This window comes from Peromyscus eremicus, chromosome 22, assembly GCF_949786415.1.
Source record: "Peromyscus eremicus chromosome 22, PerEre_H2_v1, whole genome shotgun sequence".
Lineage (NCBI taxonomy): Eukaryota > Metazoa > Chordata > Mammalia > Rodentia > Cricetidae > Peromyscus > Peromyscus eremicus.
Genome location: NC_081437.1, coordinates 5,660,043 through 5,684,291, shown reverse-complemented (window position 1 = coordinate 5,684,291; position 24,249 = coordinate 5,660,043). Strand labels below are relative to the sequence as shown.

At 46.2% G+C, this 24,249-nt stretch overlaps 1 protein-coding gene across 2 annotated transcripts in view; it reads right to left on the bottom strand.

Moving 5' to 3' along the window:
• The window catches only part of Lhcgr (luteinizing hormone/choriogonadotropin receptor), a 55,611-nt gene that overhangs the window by 17,614 nt on the left and 13,748 nt on the right, over nucleotides 1-24,249 (bottom strand). For both annotated transcript variants that reach the window (XM_059248476.1, XM_059248477.1), the window contains exons 2-6: nucleotides 17,186-17,257; nucleotides 14,788-14,862; nucleotides 11,012-11,086; nucleotides 7,665-7,739; nucleotides 7,499-7,576 (exon numbers count right to left, since the gene is read on the bottom strand). In XM_059248476.1, coding sequence (XP_059104459.1) covers nucleotides 7,499-7,576; nucleotides 7,665-7,739; nucleotides 11,012-11,086; nucleotides 14,788-14,862; nucleotides 17,186-17,257 — 375 coding nt within the window. The remainder of the gene's footprint in view (nucleotides 1-7,498; nucleotides 7,577-7,664; nucleotides 7,740-11,011; nucleotides 11,087-14,787; nucleotides 14,863-17,185; nucleotides 17,258-24,249) is intronic.

Below are 24,249 nucleotides of genomic sequence, written 5' to 3'. Positions count from 1 at the left end.
TACATCCGTTTTGCTGACTGTTTTTCTCTCCAGTCCCCATAACCTTAAGATGTACTCACCCTTCTCCTAACAGGTTGGGTTCAATGCCACATAAGCCTCAGCATGGTCTTCCTGTTCAAAATTCCAGCCCCTCGTTCCCAACTCTTCCTGTTGGCCTTCCCTGATGTCTTTATTTTCTACCTTTATCACCATGTAACCCAAAATGCTTTCCTTATTCCTGTCGGCCTCTTTTAGCAGAGCATAATGTCACGACAACAAGAATTTCAAACCATGGCATCCATTGTAGACTCTCCTGTATCCTGAGCAATTGTTGGAATTCAGAGCCTTACAATAAATGTGCTAAATGAATTTGATGAACATTCGAATGGGTCCATGGGAGATATCTTCTTCTGAGTCATAACCAGACGTGTTTGAAAGTCACCATCCTACATGTCCATATCTGTGAAAGCTCTTTGCGAGCCATGAAATAACACCTGAATGAGAAAGGGCGGTGGTGTGATGTGACTGAACTCACCTTGTCTGCAGGACTTTGGCTTCCTGCCTAGCACTGGCAGATATGTGAGTGGGTAACTTGGAAAATGGTACCAATACCTGCTCTGAGACACTTGCTCCTACCAGAGAAATACTTAGGGTTTCTCCGGTCTTTGTTAATTCAGGCCAGCATGGACATCCACCTCCTGCTGCATGTTCATGTATGTAGTGCGGGGGTGTGTCATTCCTTCCCACCAACCACAGCAAACCTTTGATGAAGCATCAAATAAACAGCGGTGGCATTTGTGCTGAAGTATGACGTTTCAACTGTGAAGCTCAGGAAATCTAAATTAGAGATTACAAAATAATCCCTGCGGCCTCCTCATGAGATTGAGTTCAAAATCAAAACTGATGAAGAGGGAACACAGAGGCTCCAAACACAGAGAAGGAACGAAGAGATGAAAATGCTAATTACCCTGCTCTGATTGGTATATGCTGTGTATATAAATATTGCACCATGTTCCATAACGTATACAACAAATACACCGTATTTAGTCCCTACTTCCCTGCTAAACGTGGAGCCTTGAATGCTCCAGGGACCTAATAGGAGCCATCAGCTTTGGCATCCATGGTAAAGAGAGTCCTCCCTAACTTCTGGGTTTCTTTTCTGTATACAAATGCACACAGGAGTGCCTATGACCTATATTAGATCGTTGGATACCATTTTCCAACAGTTTCCCCCACCATTTTCTAGTATAAAATATAAGAGGACAGGTCCTTTCAGACCTGTCATTTGGGTAATTACATACAGCTTTCTCGCCTTCTTGGCAGCTGAATCCCACGGGACCTTTTAAGAAGTGTTAATACTTAGAATATTGTTCTTTGTCCATCTCCTCTCGTGGTGGGGGTTCTCTTATAGATAACTCTTTTCCAGGAAAGAGTCACACCTCTGTTTCCTCTGAGTAGCTCTGAAATCAAAGTTTGCAGAGTCACCTAGGCCAGTATTTGTCAAAGCATATACCACTATGCACCTAAGCAGAATCACGTGAGCTTAATTCTCAGAAATGGAGACTTGGTCCCCTGCATGTGCAGCCCAGCCCCACTGCACCTGACTGGGAAACCCCGTCCCAGGGTATATCGCAGTGTGATGGGTCTTTTCCACAGGGCCAATCACGTAGGTTTTTTGCTCAGCACTGAGTCCACAGTCTAGTCTTTCTACCATTTCCTCTACTCAAAGTGACAGAGTTGCATCTCAGACAGGTCAAGACAAAGCCTTCCCGACGTTTCAGCAAAGCAGAACTATTTGTAGTTGCCTGGAAGCCCTTTCCCCTTTCCTACGGTTTGCTAACCCTTATCTTAATTTTTTTTAAACTGTTATTTTGTGTATATGATTATTTTGTCTGCATGTATGTACGCCTGGTACCCACAGAGTCCAGAAGAGGGCAGCAGATCCCCTGGAACTGGAGCTACAGATCTTTGTGTGTTGAGTGCTGGGAATGAACCCTGGTCTTCTGGAAGAGCAGCCTTAACTGCTGACCATCTCTGCATCCTGTGATTTCAGTTTTGGTACATGTTAAGGTCTTGTCACTTTTCCCTGGACTCCTCAAGCCAATGCTGCCTATGTGGCTTTGTGCTTAAGTCTGTGGGTATCGAACCCAAGTGCCTGGGCTTCAATCACGCTCCAATTCTTACAAGCTGAATTACTTTGGGTAATTTGCTTAACCTCTCACGCCTCGATTTCTTCATCCAAAAACTGGGATGATAATAACAGTGTCAATCCTATAAAGCTGTTGGGCGTAAGCATATGTCAATCACTTAGAAGTAGGTTTTGGAATACAACCAATGCAGTGGCCTCTAGCCCCATAATTGGAGCAGGGAGGTCTCTCGTTACAAGATTTGGACAGGATTTCTCTGAGCTGTAGGCCCATGTTTAAATAAATTGTTATTTCCCTCCATTGGAGTGGGACCTTTCTGCTTCTGCAGAGCAGGCCCAGTCACTGGCCCAGGCTGTACTCACTGGGTTGGCCCTCAGCGCCCCCTCTGTCTGGGTTACTGTCATGGACTTTTTTCATGTCTTGTTTTTATTTTTGAATAGTCTGGGTCATGCTTGCTGGAATTTTCTAGACTGTGGCTCCCTGCTTCCCTTTGAGGGGCAACTGCTCTCTGTTTTCACCAGCGGGCACACAATGGAGGACGCTGTCCTGACTTGATTAAAGGAACAGCTGCCTCGGATTGGAGAACTTGTGAATGTGAGTGGGAGGCCTCGCGCTGTCAGCCTCGTACAGCGCCTTCAATGCCTCTGAAAACATCTGGAGAGTCACTTCAGATGCTGTTTTCCCCAAATCTCATGGTGTCAGAATGAAGGGGGAGAGGGAGCTTCCTTGGCACAGAGATGAGATGAAGATCCCCCTTGCTTCCCTGTGGCAGAAGCAGTCCCACGCTTGCAGGCATTGTCTGTGTTCTCTATTCAGAAATCAGTAATTACGCATCAAACAGGAAGAATGGCGTCTTTTAATCCAAGAAAAATTCGGGAGTTAGAAATTAATCACAGATGGTACTGTACTTCTGAATGCTGCCTTCCCCTTTGAATAGTCCCAGGGTGCCTGCCGCACAGTGCTTTGGGACTTCTATGAACAGTGTTAGACATTCTCTTGATCACGGGGCCACCTAGCTTTTGGTTGCTTGCAAAGAAGAAAGATTATGTTTGCAGATCCTCAGGATCTCAAAGAGTGGCCCTATTGTGGAAAGACAATGTATGACAGTTTAGGACTCTGCCTGCTGCTGGAATGCACGGAAGCAACTTTTTTCTTTTTTTTTTTTTCTCTCTCTCTCCCTTCTTCCCTCCCTGCTATATTTCTTTCTATTAAACCAGATGACTGTAAGAAAAGCATCCTAAAGGAGAATAACTCCCCCAACCCTTTGCCTCTTATATGGCTGGAGGGTTTTTTTCTTTCTTTGTTTTGTTTTCTGATCTGAATACGTCCTTGTGGACAAAGCCCACTTTTCAGTGCACATCCTGGCAGGGTTGTGTGGATAGCTGCTGCTCTCTGATGCTTATGTGCCCCTAGGAACCTGGCTTGAATGTCCAGGGTCCTCCATTTCTGTGGCTCTCCTGCTCTCGGAGCTGGCCCAGCCTCCCGATTTTCATCAGCACTGAGCTGTTGGCGTATTTCCCACTCCCTCAGTCAAGTACATGTCAACTTGGGTGACTTTACCATATGCTGCATTAAAGGAGATGGAAGGCTTCAGAAAGAAAGGTGACAGGAATGGATTCTAATGTGGCAGATAACAGCTTTGAGAAATCCACATTCCAAGTCATACTTCAAAACAGAGAGAGTGAGAGAGAGCATGCAGGAGAAAGCACAGCAAAGGAAGCCCTCTTTAGGAATAGAAATAGTGGGTAATAAATACAGAAGAGGGATGGGATGCACAAATAATCCTCGTGTAATTCTCTTTGTGATTCTAAAGAAACAACAGGCGCTAAAAGGTTGGGCCAACGGTGTGTCACAACTCGAAGAATCCCAACACAGGCGACTTGGAAAGCACAAAGGAAAAGTGTATTGGTAGATCACATCTTAAGCAAGTGGCCAAGTGGGAGGACAGTGTGACAGGAAGTACTTCCTGGTTTGTGGCAGCAAGAGAGACACAAGGTGGCCTTTGCAGTGAGTGCCCCGTGACAATGCGTGAGCTGAATCTAGCCACAGCAATGCAGGCAGATGGATTCAGACGACCGGCCTGAGTTCCTTGATCCAGAGCCTAACAGAATGCAAGAAGACACAGGGGCGGCTCAGGAGTAGAGGAGGCCTGGGAGGTGAGTGTGTAAACGAGATTCTAAGTTTTGTGAAAACCTGCTCTTCCACGGCGCCTGCCTCTGCTCCTGCTTGGGTTCCTGCCCAGACTTCCCTCACAGCTTGACTGGGATTGGGATGTGTAAGCCAAACAAACGCCTTCCTTCCCGAGTTACTTTTGGTCGTGGTGTTTAAATCACAGCAATGGAAAGCAGTGGGCAGTACCTGGGAAGGGAAAAGCTCAGCTGAGGAGTTGCCTAGATTGGTCTGTGGGCATGTTTATGGGCCACGGTCTTAACTGATAATTGATGTAGGAGGGCCAACTCTGTTGGGCCCTGACCCCTGTTCCTTGGTAGCTGTTGCCTTGCTTGCTGACCTTGATCAGGTGTCCTCCCTATGCAGATTCCCTGCCGGTTTCCTTCCTCCTAAAACAGCTTACCAGAGGTTCCTTGTTTATGTATTCTGCTTTTGGTGTAAACAGCTAGGATGCAAGTATGTAAAACATCTGTAGCTAACCTCCGGAGTTCTCCCACTGTGCTGCAAGCCTGCCTCCTCCCTCCTTCAATAAATGGCATTCGGCATTCTTCTGAGACCCCCTGTCTTGTCTCTGTTTTTAATCCTCAGCCCCTGGCTCAGACATGGTGAACGGGTAGTAGTGCGGGTGCTTCAAGTGGAGGTTCCACCGAGATCCGAGAAAGAAGGGGCACGCTGAAGGACACCCAAAGAAGGCTGGCCAGCATTTTAAAAGAAGAGCGGGTGAATTGTTATGGGTGCAGCTAGTTCACAGTCGCTCCTGGAGGAGCAGTTAATTGGACTGCTGAAGCAGCAGGGCACCGTCGTTAAGAGCAGGACAGCTAAAGATTTCATTCAGATCCTCCAGAATGTTAGTCCCTGGTTTCTGGTCTCTGGGGGATTTAATATACCAGAGTGGGAATAGGTTAAGATTGGCTTATAAAAATATTCTCATAAAGAAGGGCCTGATTCCATATCCTTAGCTACTTTCTCTTTGCGGCGCTTGGTTAAAGATGCGTTACTTAGTGATAATGTCAAAGTTCAAGAACAATTAACTGAAGCTAAAGCTGTGTTGGAAGAGGCTCAGGTAGGGGAGGCTTTCAGATCCCTTCAAACTTCTGATGTTTCTAACTCTGCAGAGTCGTCATCTTCAGAGGGTGATGATGTAGAAGTCAGATTAGAAAAGGATACTAGATGCTTAAGAGGGAAATTTACAGAAGATTTCTCACAAGGATAGACCTCCAGCCCGTAACCCTGACTTTAGCAGCGTCGAGGTCCTTTCTTCTGCACCCATAGAGGGGTTAATGGGGGAGGGAGTTGCTTACCCAGTTATAGAGACTCAAAATGATCAAGGTCAGCAAATAAGGCAACAGCTACCCAAGGAACGGGGGTCAGGGCCCAACAGCCAACCCCCCACGGGCAGGACCATGTCTAGACAGGTGGGCCTGGGCTGTCTAAGAAAGCTAGTGGAGCAGAGGCCTGGGAATGAGCCGGAGAACAAGCAGGCAGGCAGTGTTGCTCCACAGGTTCTTTTCCAGGTTCCTGCTCTGACTTCCCTTAGTAATGGATTGAGACCTGGATGTGTAAGATAAAATAAACCCTTACTCCCTCAAATTGCTTTTTGTCAGAGTGTTTTATCACAGCAACAGAAAATCAAACTAGAACAGCCTCAACAAAACCCAAACATTTAAAACATGGTGAGCTATTGGAGATGGTCTGTAACCACTGACTTGCTCTGGGTTGTTAGTTTTTAGCTGCTAACTGTGGTTAATTGAGGCACTTGTGGTAACTGTGGTGTGCACACGGTGTGATTGGATCTGCACAAGGAGGCATTAATAATTCCACTAAGTAGAGACGGGGCCCGGCTCTCCAGGCCCAAACTGACTGAGACTGGTTGGGTTAACACCGAGGTGCCACGCCCGGTTGTCTTTGTATTATGGCTTGTCATAGGTGCAGCCAAAAATCCCATCTCACTTTGCAAGTCCTTCTACTCAGAAGGCTCCTAGGAAAAGGAATTGCAGTGACTTTTCCCTGACTTTTGGAGTTCAAGTGTAAATCAAGGTTGGTTGTTTGGGGGAGTTTAGCTGACCCATCATCATCCAGAATATTTTAAAGGCTGTACAGCTAAATGCAGGTGGGGTGGGTGGGGATATGTCAAGGTGGCCTCTAGAGGAGACTTAATGAAAAGCCACAGTGGCTGTGGAGGGACACATGAGTATAATGCAGAATTTTAGACTTGGCCCCTCAGAGCTTTCTCCTGCACTACATGAAGTGTTTTGTTTTCATTAAATGAGCTCACAGTTGGTAAAGATTTGGGCGAGGGGAAGGCCAGACCAGTCTCACCAAGAATTGAATCACAAATCCTGCTAATAATGAAAGGAGAAGGCTTGCTTTCATTATTTCTTAATTAAGGAGTTGAACTTTATAGCTGGGAAAATAAGGCTTTCCCGGGCAAGCATAATACCCTTTATCCAGCAGGGTGCTCCACATGACCCTTCACTCACACAAGGGCCCATTCAACTGAGAACAAGTGCCAGGGAAATGACTAATCACACCCCTGGGAGATGAATGGCCAAGAACAGGGCGGGGGGGATGGAGCACAGTGGGCCACAGGTGCTCTGGGAGGAGCAGATCCCAAGTCCCCATTAACTTCAGAGGTGGGGCAATTACACCCTGCTGGTGTGCACAATTCCTCTTAAAATCACAACCAACATAAGTTAATAGCTCTTTTGCACTCATGTAGAATCATACTCTATGGAAAAGGCTTTCTGGGAGCTCAGTTCCCCAACACGTCCCGAAGGTCTGCACCCTTTCACTCCTGCTTGGCTCCATTCCCATCATAGGCATACACCTGTGAGGAGTCACTCTTGGTTCCTGATTAAGTTTAGGTCAAGATTAACTGTCAATTTTATATTTTGATCTTTGAATAAAGGCCCGGCCTCAAAGAATTGCCCCTTGTGCAGGGAAGAACTTCACTAATTGGAAGTCAATCATGCCACCAGTCCTCAGGAGCCCTCTGCTCAGAGCAGAACTGAACCCCTGGTTTAGTTGTCACATGAGGTATTCTATACAACTCCTCCCAACATCGGCAGTCTAGCTTAAGAAGAACCTTGTCACCAGAGAGTCAAGAACGTGGTGAAACACAGAGCACATCGCTAACCTCAAACCCGAAGTGGGAGTGGTCGAGCAGGCTGTATGGCCCCTTAAGAATCCAGGATGCTACTCACAGTGTGATGGACTCGTTACTCAGCCCTTGGAAAGCATTCCCTGGTATGGTGGTTATGTGTAAGTTATCACAGATTTCCCTTGAGGAAAGAAATGAGAAATATTTACTTTCTAAATTTTAGCTGCGAATAGGAAACGGTTGTGCATGGCGATCAGCCTGATACTTACAGAATGACATTAAATTCAGAGGAGGAGATCTTCGTAACATCTGGAAGGGTTTGGATGCCCGTGTTACAGATGCTCCTGCAATTTGGGGCAGGGTGGTGATGTGTGCAGAAAGTACAGGCAATTATTATTAGGTCATAAATACAAAGCACTCTGCAGACCCTATTTTCACATTAAATTTTAAAATATTAGATTTGACTTCAGGAGTTACACTTTTAGCTGATGAAGATGGTCAGAATTTCAAAGGCTCCTTGGCTAGGTGAAGTTGCCAGAATGGTTCCCGTTTTGAGTTTTAGGGGCTGAAACCAAGCTTGCTGATGTTTTGCCTTGGTATTTCCAGTTGTCTTTCCTTTAAAGACATTTCATCTTCCTGTTGGATTGCATTCTATTTCCCACCAATAACTACTTTAGTCCATGTTATTGCTAGTTCCAGAGAGGAACCTTTTCCTTTGGAGTGGAATTTTAACTCAAACATTGCAGGAAAGTAAATATTTATTTATTTTTTAGTTTTTGGTTTTTTGAGACAGGGTTTCTCTGTGTAGCTCTCTGACTGTCCTGGAACTCAGTCTGTAGACCAGCCGACCTCGAACTCACAGAGATCTGCCTGCCTCTGCCTTCCTGAGTGTTGGGATTAAAGGCGTGCGCCACCACTGCCTGGCACAGGAAGCTTAATCTTACGAGAAACGTATACCCTTCGTTATTAAAACTGTATTTAGCTATTTTGTGGTTCAGGAGGTTCTTCCTTGTATCTCATTGAAACCATTGAACATTGTTTTTGTGTTTGGAGACAGTTAAGGCTCCTGCCTTTTATTTAACCTCTAAAGGAGAAAGGGGCTTACTGGAAATTGGGGAATATTTCACTAAAAGAATGAGGCTCCTTCAGAGGCACGCAGGAACCTGGACTTCCCCAGTGGAGTTTAAACTGAGCAGACATGGGCTCCGGACAACTAACAGGAGCTGCCTGGCACTCTGGTGACAGTAGAAGGCAGCTGGGTTTCTCTCCATGCTCTTTCGTCTCCATGTTACTGTTCATTCATTTGAATGAGTGTGCAAATGGGACAGAAGCATTCACGTTGAATCCATGCCTTGTCTGCACTGAGGTTAGCAGGAGGCTCCGACTGCAATGTGAACTTGGGATTGAGGAACGCTAGTCAAATTTGGGTCTGGGTTATCCTTAATGCCTTCTAAAGTGGTCGACTGCAGGAATTTTCCCAAGTCCAGCCCTGAGAAAATTCCTCCCAGAGTCCTGGGGAAGACGCTGCGTTCCGTGTGGGGTATCTGAGGGAAAGGAATCTACGTACATCATGTCCATTTACTTTATTCCTCTATGACTAAAGTCTATCTATACAGCTTCAGTTCCATCCTGGCTCTCAGTTCCTCTCTGTACCTACTTTTTCTATCCCCTCACAGCCCTGGTAATAACTAAGCCTTTATGCTTTTGATCTCATCTTCGTCCCCTGTTCCTTTGCCCTCCATCTTTCTTCCCTCTTCTCCTCTTCAGATCTGATTCACCCACAATCTACAAGAAACTTTTCCTTGCTCCTCACTCCTCAGCCTGAGCCATTCTGCCTTACCATCTCCAGAATCTCTGCCTTACAATCTCCAGAATCTCTGCCTTTTCCCCCTTCCCCTCCACATAACTCCCTCCTCTGGAATTCTGCTCCAGTCCTTATTGCACCTGGTTATGCAAAAAGCCATATTGTTCTTAGTCAATCTCTCTGCCTTGCCCCTAGGCCTAAGGGAAGGGGATGGTCTGAGCTTCCCTTGCACAAGAAACAAAGCTATACATCTAGGAGCCAGGTTACCTTAACGATGTTTTACCTTAGGTCAGGGGCTTCAGACACCTAGCAGGTGGTCTGGTAGTTATTCTGTTCCTTGCTGGTCCTTCATTGCTTTGTTTGGAGCTGGCCCTATCTTTGGATCTAGCTAAAGGGGATATTTGCAAAAGGCAGATGCCCAATTCGAATGCTAAAAAGGGGGGCAGGGAGCTCAGAGGCAGAAGGCCCTGCCTATGTGACTTTATCAGAATACTGGCCCGAGCAGGGTGCTCATACATACACGTTCTATGGGAATTATGAGCATAAGAAATTCATAATGAGAAGCAGCTGAATATTAAAGCTGTATAACACCAAACACTCCGTGATAAATGGCTTCCCATTTGACGGACTCTTGGTTGGTCAAAGTATAGCTTATTATATACAGCTGGACTCCCTATAACATATTCTTGTGACTCATCACAGTTGACACTTATGTGCCCAAGCTACCCTGGAGGTTGGGAAACACCGCGCTTGGGTTTACAATTACTCATGGAGGACAAAGGAAGACACCACAGCTACAACTTCTGCATGCCACCCAGGAACAAGACTGATGGTGTAGGGTGTCACAGAGGTCCCTTCCTTCATCCTCTGCTTTCTTTGTTTCTTTGCATTTGAGTGGTAGTAGTAACTTCTGTGTGATAGGGATGGTTTGTTATGTGGGAAGATTCATTGCCATAGAGGTAGAGACTTGGGGAAGTTTTAGGAATTTCCATTTCTGATAGAGCCAGTTGCTGTTTGGGCTATGGTGGGACTCAGTCTCGCATGCTCACCAGTAGACTTGGTTGGATTTAGTGCAAAATAGAAAGCGATTGAGCTTATGTGGTACAGTGCCGGCCTCAGGCAATGCTTAGGTTTTCCCTTGATGAATGGATGGATGAATGAACGAGATCAAAGAGAGGAAATTCTCATCGTGCAATGGGAGAAATCAAATTGCAATCACTTCTCCCGGTTTTGTTTGCTGTCACTCACCTTCGCAGTTCTGATTTGTCCTTTATGAAGTGTTGAGAACCCCCGTCCCCATTTCCAGCTTTGAGAACCACTGTCAAGGGGCCATGTTCTCCTCAGGCGTGGGGGGCAAAGGGAATATTGGGAGCCACTTACGTATGTATGAGACTCCCAGCATAGTAACGAACAAGAAATAGTGATTAAATTTAGATCAGAAAGCCAACAAGGAGGGACATGCAAACACAATGTTGACTATAGGTTAAAAAATTCCTCAAGGGGCTGTGGAGATGGCTGAGTGGTTAACTGATTAAGGGTGCTTGCTGTTCTTCCAGAGGACCAGAGTTCAGTTCCCAGCACCCATGTCAGCTCACGACCTCCTGTAACTCAGGCTCCAGAGGATTCGAATCCCTCTTGTAGTCTCTGTGGACGTTCCACTGGTGTGCAAACCCACACTTGGACCCACATACACACATATGATTTAAAAAATAAAATGAAAATCAAGAACCTTCTTCAGGATTCTGATCGTTTTCAGTTTCACCAGATACCCCCTTCCCCTCTACAAAGGCTGATAAAGGAAAAAATTCTCACAGGTATTTTAACCGAGGGAGATTTGTAAAAGCACCAGGTTCAATGTATACCAGGTTTTTGGTGTTCTGGATCAGTCTGTAGAGAGAACAGGGAGAAAGGGTGGTGGTTTAATAGAAGCTGGAATACATGGCACAGGTCACCAGGCGTTCTTGACTAAAATCCCACCCATGAAATCAACTGCCATCATATGCCTAAGACAAGCTCCTGGAACTCTGGGGTGTCCTGGGGGTCCTGCCAGCTATTTCTGGGAAGTTTGCCCACCCTTCCAAGGAGGGAGGTGGAGGCATCTTAGCCCGGAGTTTATCTGTGCATGTCTCTACTTCTGCCCCTTCCTACCAGGTAACAACAAGGAGCTTGGAGCCTGCGCATTGGGAGAGATGGGAGGCGCTGTTCTCAGGAGAACGAACAAATCAACACGGCCCCTTGGAGGCAAAATAGTTTCTGTTCATATTGAGCTGGTAAGCATGCTGAAAAGTTATCCAGATGGGCATGCATCTGGAACAGCACAGCACAGAAGCCTTGGGATTCAGATTTCTAGAATTGTATGCCCAGTCTACAGCTAATTTGCTATGCTGGATTCCCATCCTCCTAGCTTTCCTGAGCTGGTGTGCCTTCTATAAGTACTAATGATAATACCCTTCCCCATCACTTTTACCCCCTTCCCTGTCTGGTTCTCCTCCCCATCATTACCCCCTTCTGCTTTTCTTTTACAGGTAATCCATCGTTAGAGTGGGTTCTGAGACGTAAGTGTGACCGTTTGGTTTCCGCTAACGTCTCCAGTGTTGCTGATGGAAGTTGAATGATCTGTATCTGAAGAGTAACAGGACTTGAATGGGATCTAGTTTTTCGGATTCCAACTCTGCTGATCATTCCACCACACTATAGTGACTACTGCTACTTGGAACGTGGGCTGAAGGTCTAAATTCTACAGACGTGAGTGGTATTCTGCGGTAGTTCTTCTTCCAATACTGAATCAAGCAGTCCTCAGTGAGACATGTGAGAGAGGTAGGAACTGTTACCTCCTAAGGATCCTTCGAGGTCTAACCACAGAGCATTTCCTCACACAGTCATTCATTCTATCAGCATTTCTGAGTGTCTGTGTGATCGAGTGCTGCCCTAGCTCTGCAAGACACCACTGTGGACAGGGCACAGAGACTGCCTGAGGCTAACTTGTTGAGTCTCAGGGCCTTCTTTAGGAATCCACAGACATCCCCTGCAAAGTGCTTTCTTTTTCTTCCAGTTGATGTCTTGCTTCGTTTTATCACTTGCTGTCCTGATGGTGCTTCAGCATTCTCTGGGCAGCCTGTTAATGCTGCAGAATTTCAGATCTGGGATTGCACAGTCCTCCACAAAGTAATGAACACTATGTACTGTCCACAATAAGTCCAGACCATTTCTTTGGAATTTAAATGCCTATTGTTTGGCTTTTTCAGCAATTGTCTGGTGAATTACCATCACTTCTCTGGCTGTACTATCATGTCCTGGTGGGTAATTGTATTTCAGCTCCTCTGTGTCCCAGAAGCTCCTGGACCAAGACAGGCATACAGCAGGTACCATGTACTTATCAATTAATTAATCTGCTTAGATAGTTTCTCACTGGACTATTGATGGAGGACTTCTGGTATAATGGAAAATGTACAAGCTTTGGAGAAAGATGGGCTGGAGTTTATAACCAGACCAGCCAGTGTCTGAGGTATCCACACACTCTCCCAGCTCCCGTTTCTTTCTCTGAACAAAACGGTAACCATCTAACTATGCTGGTAGCTGAGAGCAAGGATACAACCTAGAGGAAATGCCAAGCACGGGAGCTCACAAGTTCTTGATGCACACCCCTTCCCTTCCTTTTGACCTGATCGGAGGAGGGGGCTTCAAGAAGCCCAGGAGGGAGCCCCCTGTGGTGGTACAAAAAGCCTGGTTTGTAAGTCACATGACCCAGTGTCTCTTCCAGCTCTGGTTCTAACCTGCTGCTACATAATATCAAGCAAGTGAGTTAATGCTTTGGGGCCGTAGCTTCATCACTTGGAAGCTGAATTGAGTCACCCCATCCCTTTGAGTTGGGCATGTCTGTGTATGATCATTCAGAAACATTTATTTTTTTAAAATGTAGTTTACCTTAAATCCAGACCATAGTCCCCCCACCCACCCCTTTCAATTCACTCTTGCTTTATTTCTGTTCAGAAAGGGGCAGACCTCCCATGGGTACCAAAGCATGGCATATCAAGCTGCTTTAAGACCAAGCACCTCCTCAGGCTGGGCAAGGCAATCCAGTATGAGGAATAGGTTCCCAAGAGCCAGCCAAAGCATTAGGCACAGTGCCCGCTCCCATTGTTAGGTCCCACAAGTAGATCCAACTACACAACTGCACATATATGCAGAGGGCCTAGGTTGGTGCCATGCAGGCTCCCTGGTTGTTGGTTCAGACTATATGAGCTCCTTTGAGCCTGGATATTTGTTTCTGTGGGTTTTCTTGTGATGTCCTTGACCCCCCTGGCTCCTACAATCCTTCCTCCCTCTCTTCAGCAGGATTCCCCGAGCTTGGCCTAATGCTTGCCTGTGGGTCTCTGCATCTGTTCCCATCAGTTACTGGATGAAGGCTCTCTGATGACAATTGGGGCAGTCACCAACCTGATCACAGGAGATGGCTAATTCAGGCTACTTATCCACTATTTCTAGGAGTCTTAGCTGGGGTCATCCTTGTAGATTCCTGGGGATTTCCCTTGCATTAGGTTTCTTCTTAATCCCAAAATGCTCCCCTCTTTCCAGTCACCTCTTTCGGTACCCCCTTCCACCCACCCCTCAACCCGTTCCCTCAAGTTTCCATCCCCATCCACCACCCACATCCACCACCACCTCCATCCACCACCACCCCCATCCACCACCACTACCACCACCACCACCACCACCACCACCACCACCACCACCACCACCACCACCACCCCGCCCCACCAGTCTACCCAGAAGATCTCTTCTATTTCCTCTTCCCAGGAAGATCCATGGGTCTCCTTCTCGGGCCCTCCTTGTTACCTAATTTCTCACTGGGTCTTTGGACTGTAGCAGTGGTTATCCTTTACAGAAACACTTACTTTTAAGAATAAATCTAGCCGGGTGGTGGTGGCGCACACCTTTAATCCCAGCACTCGGGAGGCAGAGCCAGGTGGATCTCTGTGAGTTTGAGGCCATCCTGGTCTCCAAAGCGAGTTCCAGGAAAGGCGCAAAGCTACACAGAGAAACCCTGTCTCCAAACAAACAAACAAACAAACAAACAAACAAAAAAAGAATAAATCTAACAATAACAACACCAATACAGCCCAATGACTCCAGCATTCACAGGCTTAACACAAGGCTTGTCACGGTTGGTATTAAAGGAGCATTCCAACTTGAAAGAATGAATATGTCTCAACAGCCCCCGATGAACCAACTCATGATCCCCAAGGTCCCTTCCAACTTCCTACCTACTCGAAGTGTTCCATACCCCTACCCCCAGCCCCCATGAGGCAAGAGCTACTTGGCAGGACTTCACAATGTCAATTTTAATTTCCAGCGTTGTGTTGTGATGTTTCAGAGTTTACACAGTTCCTAGGGAGAAGCCGCTGTCACCATGGCAACCTTCAGGCCACTGCAGTGAGAGGGATTAGTGCCTGCCCAGACCTAGTAATTGGTGCAAGCTTTTCCTCCCGGATTCCTAGCATTGGATGCTTGGGCACAAACACCAAGTGGGCTCCCACCAGCCAGGGTAATAGTGTATAGCAAGAAACTATCTGTTATCTGATGCTTACATTTCAGACAAATTGAGGAGGGTGTCAAAGGCATTAGCTTCTATCCTTTCCAGGGAATCACTCTGAGAGATTTCTCTAGGGGAGAGGAAAAAAAAAACATGAGAGAAATGATCATGTCTTTGTCTAATGACCTCTGTGTGTGCCCTGATCACTAAATGCTCCACTGTGTCCTCTGAGAAGGAATATGAGTGTACAAGCTGTCTCTGCATCACTAAGGCCTAACATTTCCCTTAGCACCAATGGGTGTCTACAACTCTAGCACAATTGAACTGTGAGTTTCAGTCACGCCCATTTATACAGAAGTCTATTCTCTTGTTTCTGACTCTGAAGCATACATTGTTGGAAGTGCATAGGCCCCTTTTAAAAAAAAAAAAAATCTGCGGTCTGGTTCCCTTGCTGGACAGCTCTGGAAAGTGACACCCGAGTAGAAATTACCTTAAGGTTCAAGGCTATGGTTGAGATCTCTGATGGTCTATCACTCCAGCAAGGCTTGGATTTGGGTTGAATTAGTTGTTTGATGACTTTTAACTCTTTTTTTTTTTTTTTCAAAAGCCTTTTCTGGGGCTCCTTCAAGGTAGTTACCGTCTACACATGACCTTATCGGATCACTTCATGGATTCTAATTATCCCTTTCCTCCAGTGTCTCACTCTGTGAGCAAATTCAAGACAAGAAATCCTTTCTATTTCTTTCCGAGTCCCTGGTGGCTTCATCTTGCCTGGTGCCATGGCTAGAGATCGAATGTATATGGGTGCAAATAGACTACCGATTAAATGTATTTCTTAAGAGAGGCACAGAAGTGAATGAATCAATTTTGTCATCCATCAAACCCAAGCATGATGGTAATGTCACAACCCCCACAAAAGCTGCCATCTGCTGCCAGCTGAGAAAAGAGTCTCCAATTCACAAGTGCCAGTTTGTGTATTTCTTTTTCTTTCTCTTTTTTTAAGTTCAGTTTTCATTTATTTGTTCGCTCATGTAACAATTATTCTTTGAAGGCCCATACGTGCAAAGCACCGGTTTAGACTCCGTTATCTAGACAGTTTAGTCAAACCCTGGACCTACGTCATCTTAGGGAAGTGGCGTACAGGCGGGGTTGTGTATTTCTAAGGTTAATGCTCACTGAAGGCTTCAGATGCCAAGAGAGCTGAGCTCACAGAAAGGCAGAGCCCAAGGCGACAGCACTGTAATGGATAGCTCCTGGACTCTTTCATCTCATCGATGTCGGATGGTTTGCTTATTTAACTGTGCCTGCTTTTCTCAGTGGGAGGTCTCAGTGCATTAAAAGTTGTGGAAACTCAACATATAAACTTCAGAACAGAAGAGCACAGGGCAGGCTCGCAAACCCACCTCCGAAACTTGCAGTGAGTCTCCTGTAATGTACACTGTTATTGAGGACTTACAGTTTTTAGAGTTTATGTGTTGTGGGTATATATCTCTCTCTGTGCATATGTAAATGTGTGTGAAGGTACCCTCAGAGGCCAGAAGACAACATTGGATCCTCCCGGAACTGGAGTTACAGGCAGTTATGAGTAACGAAACATGGATGCTGGGAACCGAACTCCAGTTCTTAGCAAAAGCAGGATGTGCTCTTGATGATGATAGTATTTTTAACCTTATCATTGCTTGCTAATAACTTAAGGAACAGCAGAGGTTCCCTGTGGAGCTAAGATGGCCGATGCAGTCTTGTTTGGGTATGCAAATCTACTTTGGTGGTCACTTGGATTATTTAGAGATGGTCTGTAGGGGGAGGAAACAACCACTGAGCTAGTCTGGCTCAGGCTAATGTTGACGAGGCCATCACAAAGTTCTCTCCTGGAGAGTTTTCTGTCTGTGTGTGAGGTCTTTGGCTCTGGAAGCTGAAACCCAGAACAGGAGACCTAGGTCCCCTCTGAAGAACAGGACCATCGGGCTGCTCCATGCTTCCGGTCCATGCTTTTCATCAGCTCGGCTTTAAACCCAGTGCTTTTGTCGGGCGCTTATTGTATTTTAGATACAGTGGTTATCTTATGATGCACAATAAACTTCTAACATTTTCATCAATGTGGGAGTTATCAAAAAAAAAGCGACATTAGGGAATAGCTGCTGTAGTAGAATGGAGAACTTTCATGATAGGAATCTATCCCCTTTCTACTTAAAAAGAATATCGTCACTTATCAAAATGCATTCAATTCTTTGAAGCAAGGTTAATTATCTGGATTTTAATGACTCTCGAAAATCATACCATTTCTTCAAAGGCTGCTAGATATTATTTGTATTATAAAGATAAAAATAGTTGGGTTTCCTAAACACAGTTTCTCTCCTGGAAAAATTATCCCCTTTCAACTGTGTTTTTCTCTTAGAAAAAAAAATTCATTATTTCAATTATAAATGTCTTTTGATATGCAGTATCTTACTTACATTTTTATGACCTCATTAAGTCCCTTGAAAGCCTGGGATGGGATCACTTTGACAGGGAGATAGGTGAGTGATCTGGAAAAAAGAAAAGGCAAAAAGCTCAAGGGTTGGGACTGGCTGTTTTTCAAGCTCATGAACAGTGTGTGTGTGTGTGTGTGTGTGTGTGTGTGTGTGTGTGTGTACATGTGCGCGCATGCATTCACTTGCCACTGTAAGATTAACAACTGGATTCCGGTTTAATCATCTAACTTGTATCAGTAGGCGATTGTGCCAGGGGTCATTCCTGGTCCTTATCAGAATGTGTCACTTGGTGGTGAAGATGACGAATGTTGGGACTGCATCTCCACAGCCCTTCTACCTGGTGATGCAGCCCAGAGCATGCCATTTAAGCACGCTGCTTCAGTTTCTTCACCAATACAGCTAAATCAATAACAATTCCTGTCCTGTAGGGCTGTTGAGAGATTTCATCAGGATAGCCCCAAACGGGGCATGGCACCAAGTAAATAATTACCAACAGTTCTGAAGCCCCCCGCTTGGTTTGGTTTTGAAGGTGGACGAGAAGCTATTTGGGGTTGTGAGGAAACACGTAGGGAATGACAACCAGAAACTCTGTGAGTGAGAGAAGGAAAGGTCCACTGGGAGTATGTCTCTCTCAACCTCCGTGACCTTTTGCAGGCAGCTGATTCCAGCCTCGCAGCCTGATCACTTCCTCCTCTGGTTCATTCATCTGTGCATTTCCTGGCATTTGAGGGGGGGTACCTATGAGAAGTTTTCCTTCAGATACTCAAAGCCACTGGGAGTACCTATGTATTCTTACAGTTGTTTCCAGAGCTGTACAGGATGTAAGCACTGAGAAAAGAGTGACAGTCAGCTACAGCAAAACCAGTGCTGAGTGACGTGTGAGTGTCAAAGGAACCTGATGTAAAGATAACTTAGGAGATGCTTCCTCAAGTCAAGGAAGATTATTCAACCACTGGTTGAGTATTTGCAATGGCTCGAGACTTTTGGGCCTAAGGACACGAAGGCTGTAGATCAGGACATTTCCGGTGACGGCACGCATGTGAGAGCAGCCTGCTCGCTCACGCATCTGCACAGAAGAAATTACCTTAGCCACCAGGAAAGCTCGCTTCCTCTCTGATTGCAGACTTCAGTCAGTGGGTGACAGAGGGGACTTGCTGCCTTTGTAAATTGCAGCGTGTTATGCACGGCAACCTATAACTATTCAATCCACAGGACAGGAGGATGGTGGGGTGAAATGGGTACTTCCTTTTGACAGCAGAAGAAATTCGGTCACAGAGAGATTGAGTAACTGGACCAGGGCAACAACCCAGCAGACTGCTTCAGAAGGCCTTTCCTCCGGGCAATACTGCACTGCAGGGGACATTTGAATCTTAACCTTTTCTCTGCTGGGAAGCAAAGCAGCACACCTTGCTTCTCGTGGAAGAGTGTTCTAGAGCGTTCTACCCTCCCTGTTCCTCTCACAAAGCCATTTCACCAGCGATCCCTTCCTTGGAGATAATGAAGGGGAATTTCAGCAACTTCATTTCTGGAAAATACTTTCACTCAACGGTTTCTTGGAGACCACACAGAAGGAGTAATGCAAAGAAGGTTCTCTTGGTCTGTGCTTGAGGACAGTCCCACCAAGAACCCCTGCGTGCCTCCCCCTGCCCCCTCCCCCACCGTGTTATTTAACCAGAGCAGCAGGGACAGCGGAGGGGGAAACCTCCTCACCATGGCATGTTTGCTTCCTATATTTCTCCTGGAATCATGTCTGCCTGGCTTACTGATTAAAACCACCGTTTTATTGCTCTTCCCACTGCCATGCCAATAAATTTCCAAAAGAGAAAGCTGTATTCTACTGAACCCCATGCAACATCAATAAAACTGACAGCCAAATTCCGATTCCAGAATCTTTATGGCTGGGGATAATGCAGCGCAGAACATATTTTGGAGAGTGTTTACATAAAAGCTTCAGCTGAACCCTTCAGAGCTGTTTATTCATGCAAATGGAGCTCTACAGCTGAAGCCTCCTCTGGGCAGACAGCCTCCCCTTCCAAATGGGAGCATGCTGTGTGGTTCCCGCAGGAGCAGTTTGGTTTCCATCTGACCGGGGAGGTTGCCTGAGCTCTTGATTGATGGAGGGCTGAGGGATGAGGAGCAAAGGTTGGGCAGGAGTGAGAGTAGCCGTAGATCATGCACTGGCTGTCCCCAGTGCGAGATGAAATTTTGCCGTTGATGGCGATTCTGTGGAGCCAGAGAGGCAGCTGAGATGAGAATAAAGAGTCCCCGACATCAAAAGGACCACTGAGAACAGTGGGCGGCTTTGTGGGTGTGGCTAGGTCAAGAGAGAAGCCTGGGGCCCCCGAAGATGAGCAGAGAAGTGGAGGGAGGAGGTGCCTGCTGCTTTCACTGATGGAGCAGCATGGAGAACATGGTCCCAGGGCTCCGAAAACGGTTTCCCACGGGCACATGTTTTTATTCCAAGATGTCACATACTCATCTCTGATTTGTCTTCAATCGACAACAATTTCTGTGCTGTCAAGTGGCTGTTTTTCATCTCTGAAAGCACCCATTCATGATGTGGCCCACGTTTTTATTTTAAATTAAATATTGACACATAGTCACGAGGGGCATTGTGACATTTCCATACAGGTCTACAATGCATATTGGGCAGATGAGTGCACCCACCACCTCAGACATGCTGCATTTCTTTGTGTTGGAAATTGGGAAACATTCAAAAGGCCCTCGGCTTGCTATTTTCAAACAGTCAAAGAATTGTTACCACAGTTAACCTACTGTGCTGTAGGATGGCGGAGCTCTTCCTCCTTCTCAGCTGTGATTTATAAGTACCATTTGGATGTCCTGCCATTGAGGGTGCTCCCTTTCTAATGGACGCCTCTGGTGGAGTTATTCCTCCTTCTCAGCTGTGATTTATAAGTACCATTTGGATGTCCTGCCATTGAGGGTGCTCCCTTCCTGATGGATGCCTCTGGTGGAGTTATTCCTCCTTCTCAGCTGTGATTTATAAGTACCATTTGGATGTCCTGCCATTGAGGGTGCTCCCTTTCTAATGGATGCCTCTGGTGGAGTTATACCTCCTATCCAGTTGTGTTTGTTAATACCCGTTTGGAAGCCCTCCCTTTGAGGGTGCTCCCTTCCTGATGGATGCCTCTGGTGGAGTTATTCCTCCTTTCCAGCTGTGATTTGTTAATACCCGTTTGGAAGTCCTCCCTTTGAGGGTGCTCCCTTCTTGATGGAGGCCTTGATTACTCTTTCCATAGTGCCAGGAACTTGCAGCAGTGGGAACGATCGTCTAAATAAGCCCACAATCCTATTCCCATGGGCACTAAACACCTAAAAGTAAAACACATGTGCATACCTCAGGATTGTTACCCACGCTGAGTAAAGAGGAGCAGACGTCAGAAAGGGGGATTCAAAGATTAGCTAAAATCAGAGACTCGAGTGGCCAGTGATCATGCTACCCCAGTGAAGACGCATGCTCACTGAATTCCCTGTACCCAAGAAGCAAAAGGCGAAGAAAATTTTGTGTTTTGATTGGCTGTCTTTTCCTTTTCGTCATTCATTTATTTTTTGAAGTTAGACATACTTTCATTCATAATAATAATTGTGACGGTCAGGAACCCCTGTGGGAAAGTTGATAAATAGCAGAAGCCAGGGAGGAGGGGAAAGGATGAGGCCAGGACAGCAGCTCTCCAGGGCAGCCTCCAGGAAAGAATGGGTGCTGTACACACAGCAGGGAAGGTGAGGGAAGGCCCCTCCCTCTTCTGTCTAAAGCAAGTGGATGACACTCCTAACTGTACATGTCTCCCTAAGGGAGAGGGATGCAGGGGTGCAGACCCGGTGTAGTTTTTTTTTTTTTTTTTTTTTTTTAATTCTTTGGGGGCCCACCACCCAGCTCCCAAATAAATACATGGAGACTTATTCTTACTTATGAATACCCGTCCTTAGCCTGGCTTTTCTAACTTAAATTATTCCGTTTATTGTTAACTAAATTTGCCTCTGGGCCTTTTACCTTTCTTTATTCTGTGTATCTTTCCTTCTTACTGTTAGGATCCTGCTCTTACACTTCCGGGTCTAACGTCTTATGTCATCGACGTACCCACTGCGTGGTCACGCAATCTCCGCCTTAAAAAGCCGCACGCGGACCCCTACGGTCTCTCTGCGCCTCTCTTCCTGTGTTTCCACCAGGCCTGGCTCCCCACTCCTTTCCCTCCATTAAAGCTCTAAAAACTAATATTGGGTTCTGCCGTGGCCGTGACTCTTCCACCGACCCACCAGCACCATTTATCCTTTCACTTACTCTGTGGCTGGCTGTGTGGTTGTGTGGCTTAATGGAATTATTTTCTCTGAATTTGTCAAATGCAAATGGACTAGACATTGTTTAGGTATTTATTGCTTGTATATATTGTATATAGTTATTGTACTTATTGTATATAGTTTTTCTTATATTAGTTATAACCTTTTTCCTTTTTATTAGAATAGAAGGGGGAAATATGGTGATATTTTATTTGTGCTGAAATGTGATTTTATTTGTACAAATAAAGTTGCCTGAGGATCAGAGCTAAGAGCAAGCTATTTAGCAGAAGTCTGGTGTTGGTGGCACAAGCCCTTAATCTGATCACATGGCAGGAAGAATCTCTGTGTGTTCAAGGACACAGCCAAGCAGTGACCCGAACCTTTAATCTCAGTATGAACCATAGAGACCTGGAGGTCTATATAGACAGGCAGTGACAAGGAAGTCATGTGGTTGGGTTTAGAACCAATGAGAAGGCAGAACAGGAAGGCAATAAAAAGACAGGACACAGGAAGAAGGTCTCTCTCTCTCAGGGGAAGGACGGCAGTGAGTGGTAAGATAAGGTAGTCTTAGCTCTTGGCTACTGATCTTTGGGCTTTTAACTCTATATTTGGCTCTGTGTTTCTTACTTAATAAGACCATTTAGAATCACATCTACAGTGGCTGGCCCTTGGCATCCTCCTCTCCATCTCCTTTTCTTGCTCCTCCCTCTTCTCTAGATTTCTCCTCTTATTTCTCCTCTCTGCCTACCAGCCCTGCATATTTCTCTCTCCTGCCTTGCTATTGACCATTTAGCTCTTTATTAGCCCAATCAGGTGTTTCAGGCAGGCACAGTAGCACAGCTTTAAAGAGTTAAACAAATGCGACATACCTTTGCATCATTAGACAAATATTCCACAGCATAAGCGAAAGTAACACAACTTAAATATTCCACAACAACCTGGGGATTGAGAACAAGAGTAAGTGGCAGTGGAAGGGGCCTCATTCTTAGACAGCCTCTGGGGCTACCAGACAGTTGCCAGGATAAAGAAGCAAGGAGCCTAGGATGAGTGGGAAGAACCAGGGCCCACAAGAGTCCACCTTGCAGCATAGGTTGTTCTCTGAGTGGACAGCCGGGGCACCAGGGATCTTGTACTGATTTCACCTTTCAGTCTTCCCATTTGAGATGGATTTTTAAATGAACCCATGACCCAGTACAGGTGACTCCCAGATTATGACAATACTCAAGCCTGTGCTGTAGGGGCTATGACAAGTGAAAGGATGAACGGTGCTTGTGGCGGCGCTGGTTACTGGTGGAAAAGTCACAAGCCACAGCCATGACTACCAGAGTTACAGAGAGCTTTATTGGAAGGAGGGAGGGAATAGGACAGAGGAGAGCCAGGCCTGGAGAGAGAGAGAGATGGCAGGAGCAGAGCAAAGAGCAGAGAGCAGGGAGCAGACAGAGAGAGCAGAGAGAGTGTGTGAGATCTGCATCCAGTTTTTTAAGGACCGTACGTAGTTACCAACAACCCCTAATGACGTAAGATGCAAGACCCTGAGCTGCGCATATACAGGATCCCAACAACAAGTCCTTAGCTGGGATGGCAAGGGCTGTCTCAGCTCTACCAGCTTTGAGATGGGCTCTATTCATTAATCCAGTCTATGGGTCCCAAGCTACATATGGGCTAAAGCAGTGGGCGTGGCTTCCACCCCTTAGGGTTGGAATGAAGCCACTTGGAGTCCAGGGGTCCTGGAAATGGCCAAGTGTCCTGTCAGTTTTACTGTCAACTTAAGTCCGGGAAGAGGGAGCCTCAACTGAGCTGCCACTGTCAGGTGGACCTGTGGCCGTGTCTTTGAGAGATTGTCTTCATGAATGATTGATGTGGGAGGGCCCAGTCTGCTGTGGGCTGCACCGTCCCTCGGAAGGTGTAAGAGAGCCAGAGAGGGAGCTGGCCAGTAGCCTTCCTCCATGCTTTCTGCTCCAGGTTCCTGCCCTTACTTCCTTCAGGGGGGACTGTTACCTGGAAGTGCAAGCTGAAAGAACCCCACCTCCCAAGTTGCTTTCTGTCAGAGTGAAACCAGAACATTGTGTTTCCTGTAAAGCCATGGGCATGTTTTCAATGGGGCACAACCATCTCTGGAGATCAGGGATGCCCACTAGTGCCCACTTCCATGCCATTTTGTGCTTGTTTGACCCAATTTCCTTACCCAGTAGTTGACCTCAGATGCCATCCAGTCCTTCCTTCCTGTCATCCCAACACCACATCCTGTTCCTGAGGGAACACAAGTGTGTGAGCACAGGTCCTAGCTATCCATGTAGGATTAACTCAGTAGCTCATGCTGCTGAGTTCTGGTTGTCCAACTGGGCTTCCGGGCACAGATAGGGACCCTGTACTGGGTTGAATTTCAGTAAATGCTCTGGTGAGCCGCCAAAATTATCCTTTAGGACATGGGCTCATCATCTATCTGCCACCTCCACGGAATGGTGCTCCTGGACATATGCCCCCATCTTAAGATTGCTACCTCGTTCTTCTCTCAGGAGCTGTGGTGGAAGGCACCACCTCTTTCTCATGGAGGCCATCCCAGAAAGGGCCATGCTATCCTCTTAAAAACTTTTAAAACCTGTGCTGCTAACTGTATCCTGTTTCTACCCAGCCCCAATTGCCAAGTTCTGAGTGCACCTTGTGCCAGAATTAAGCAATTGAAAATTCATGTTATTTAGATTAATCCAATGTCCATGAAGAAAATAAGATCAGTTTATTATGTCTTCCCT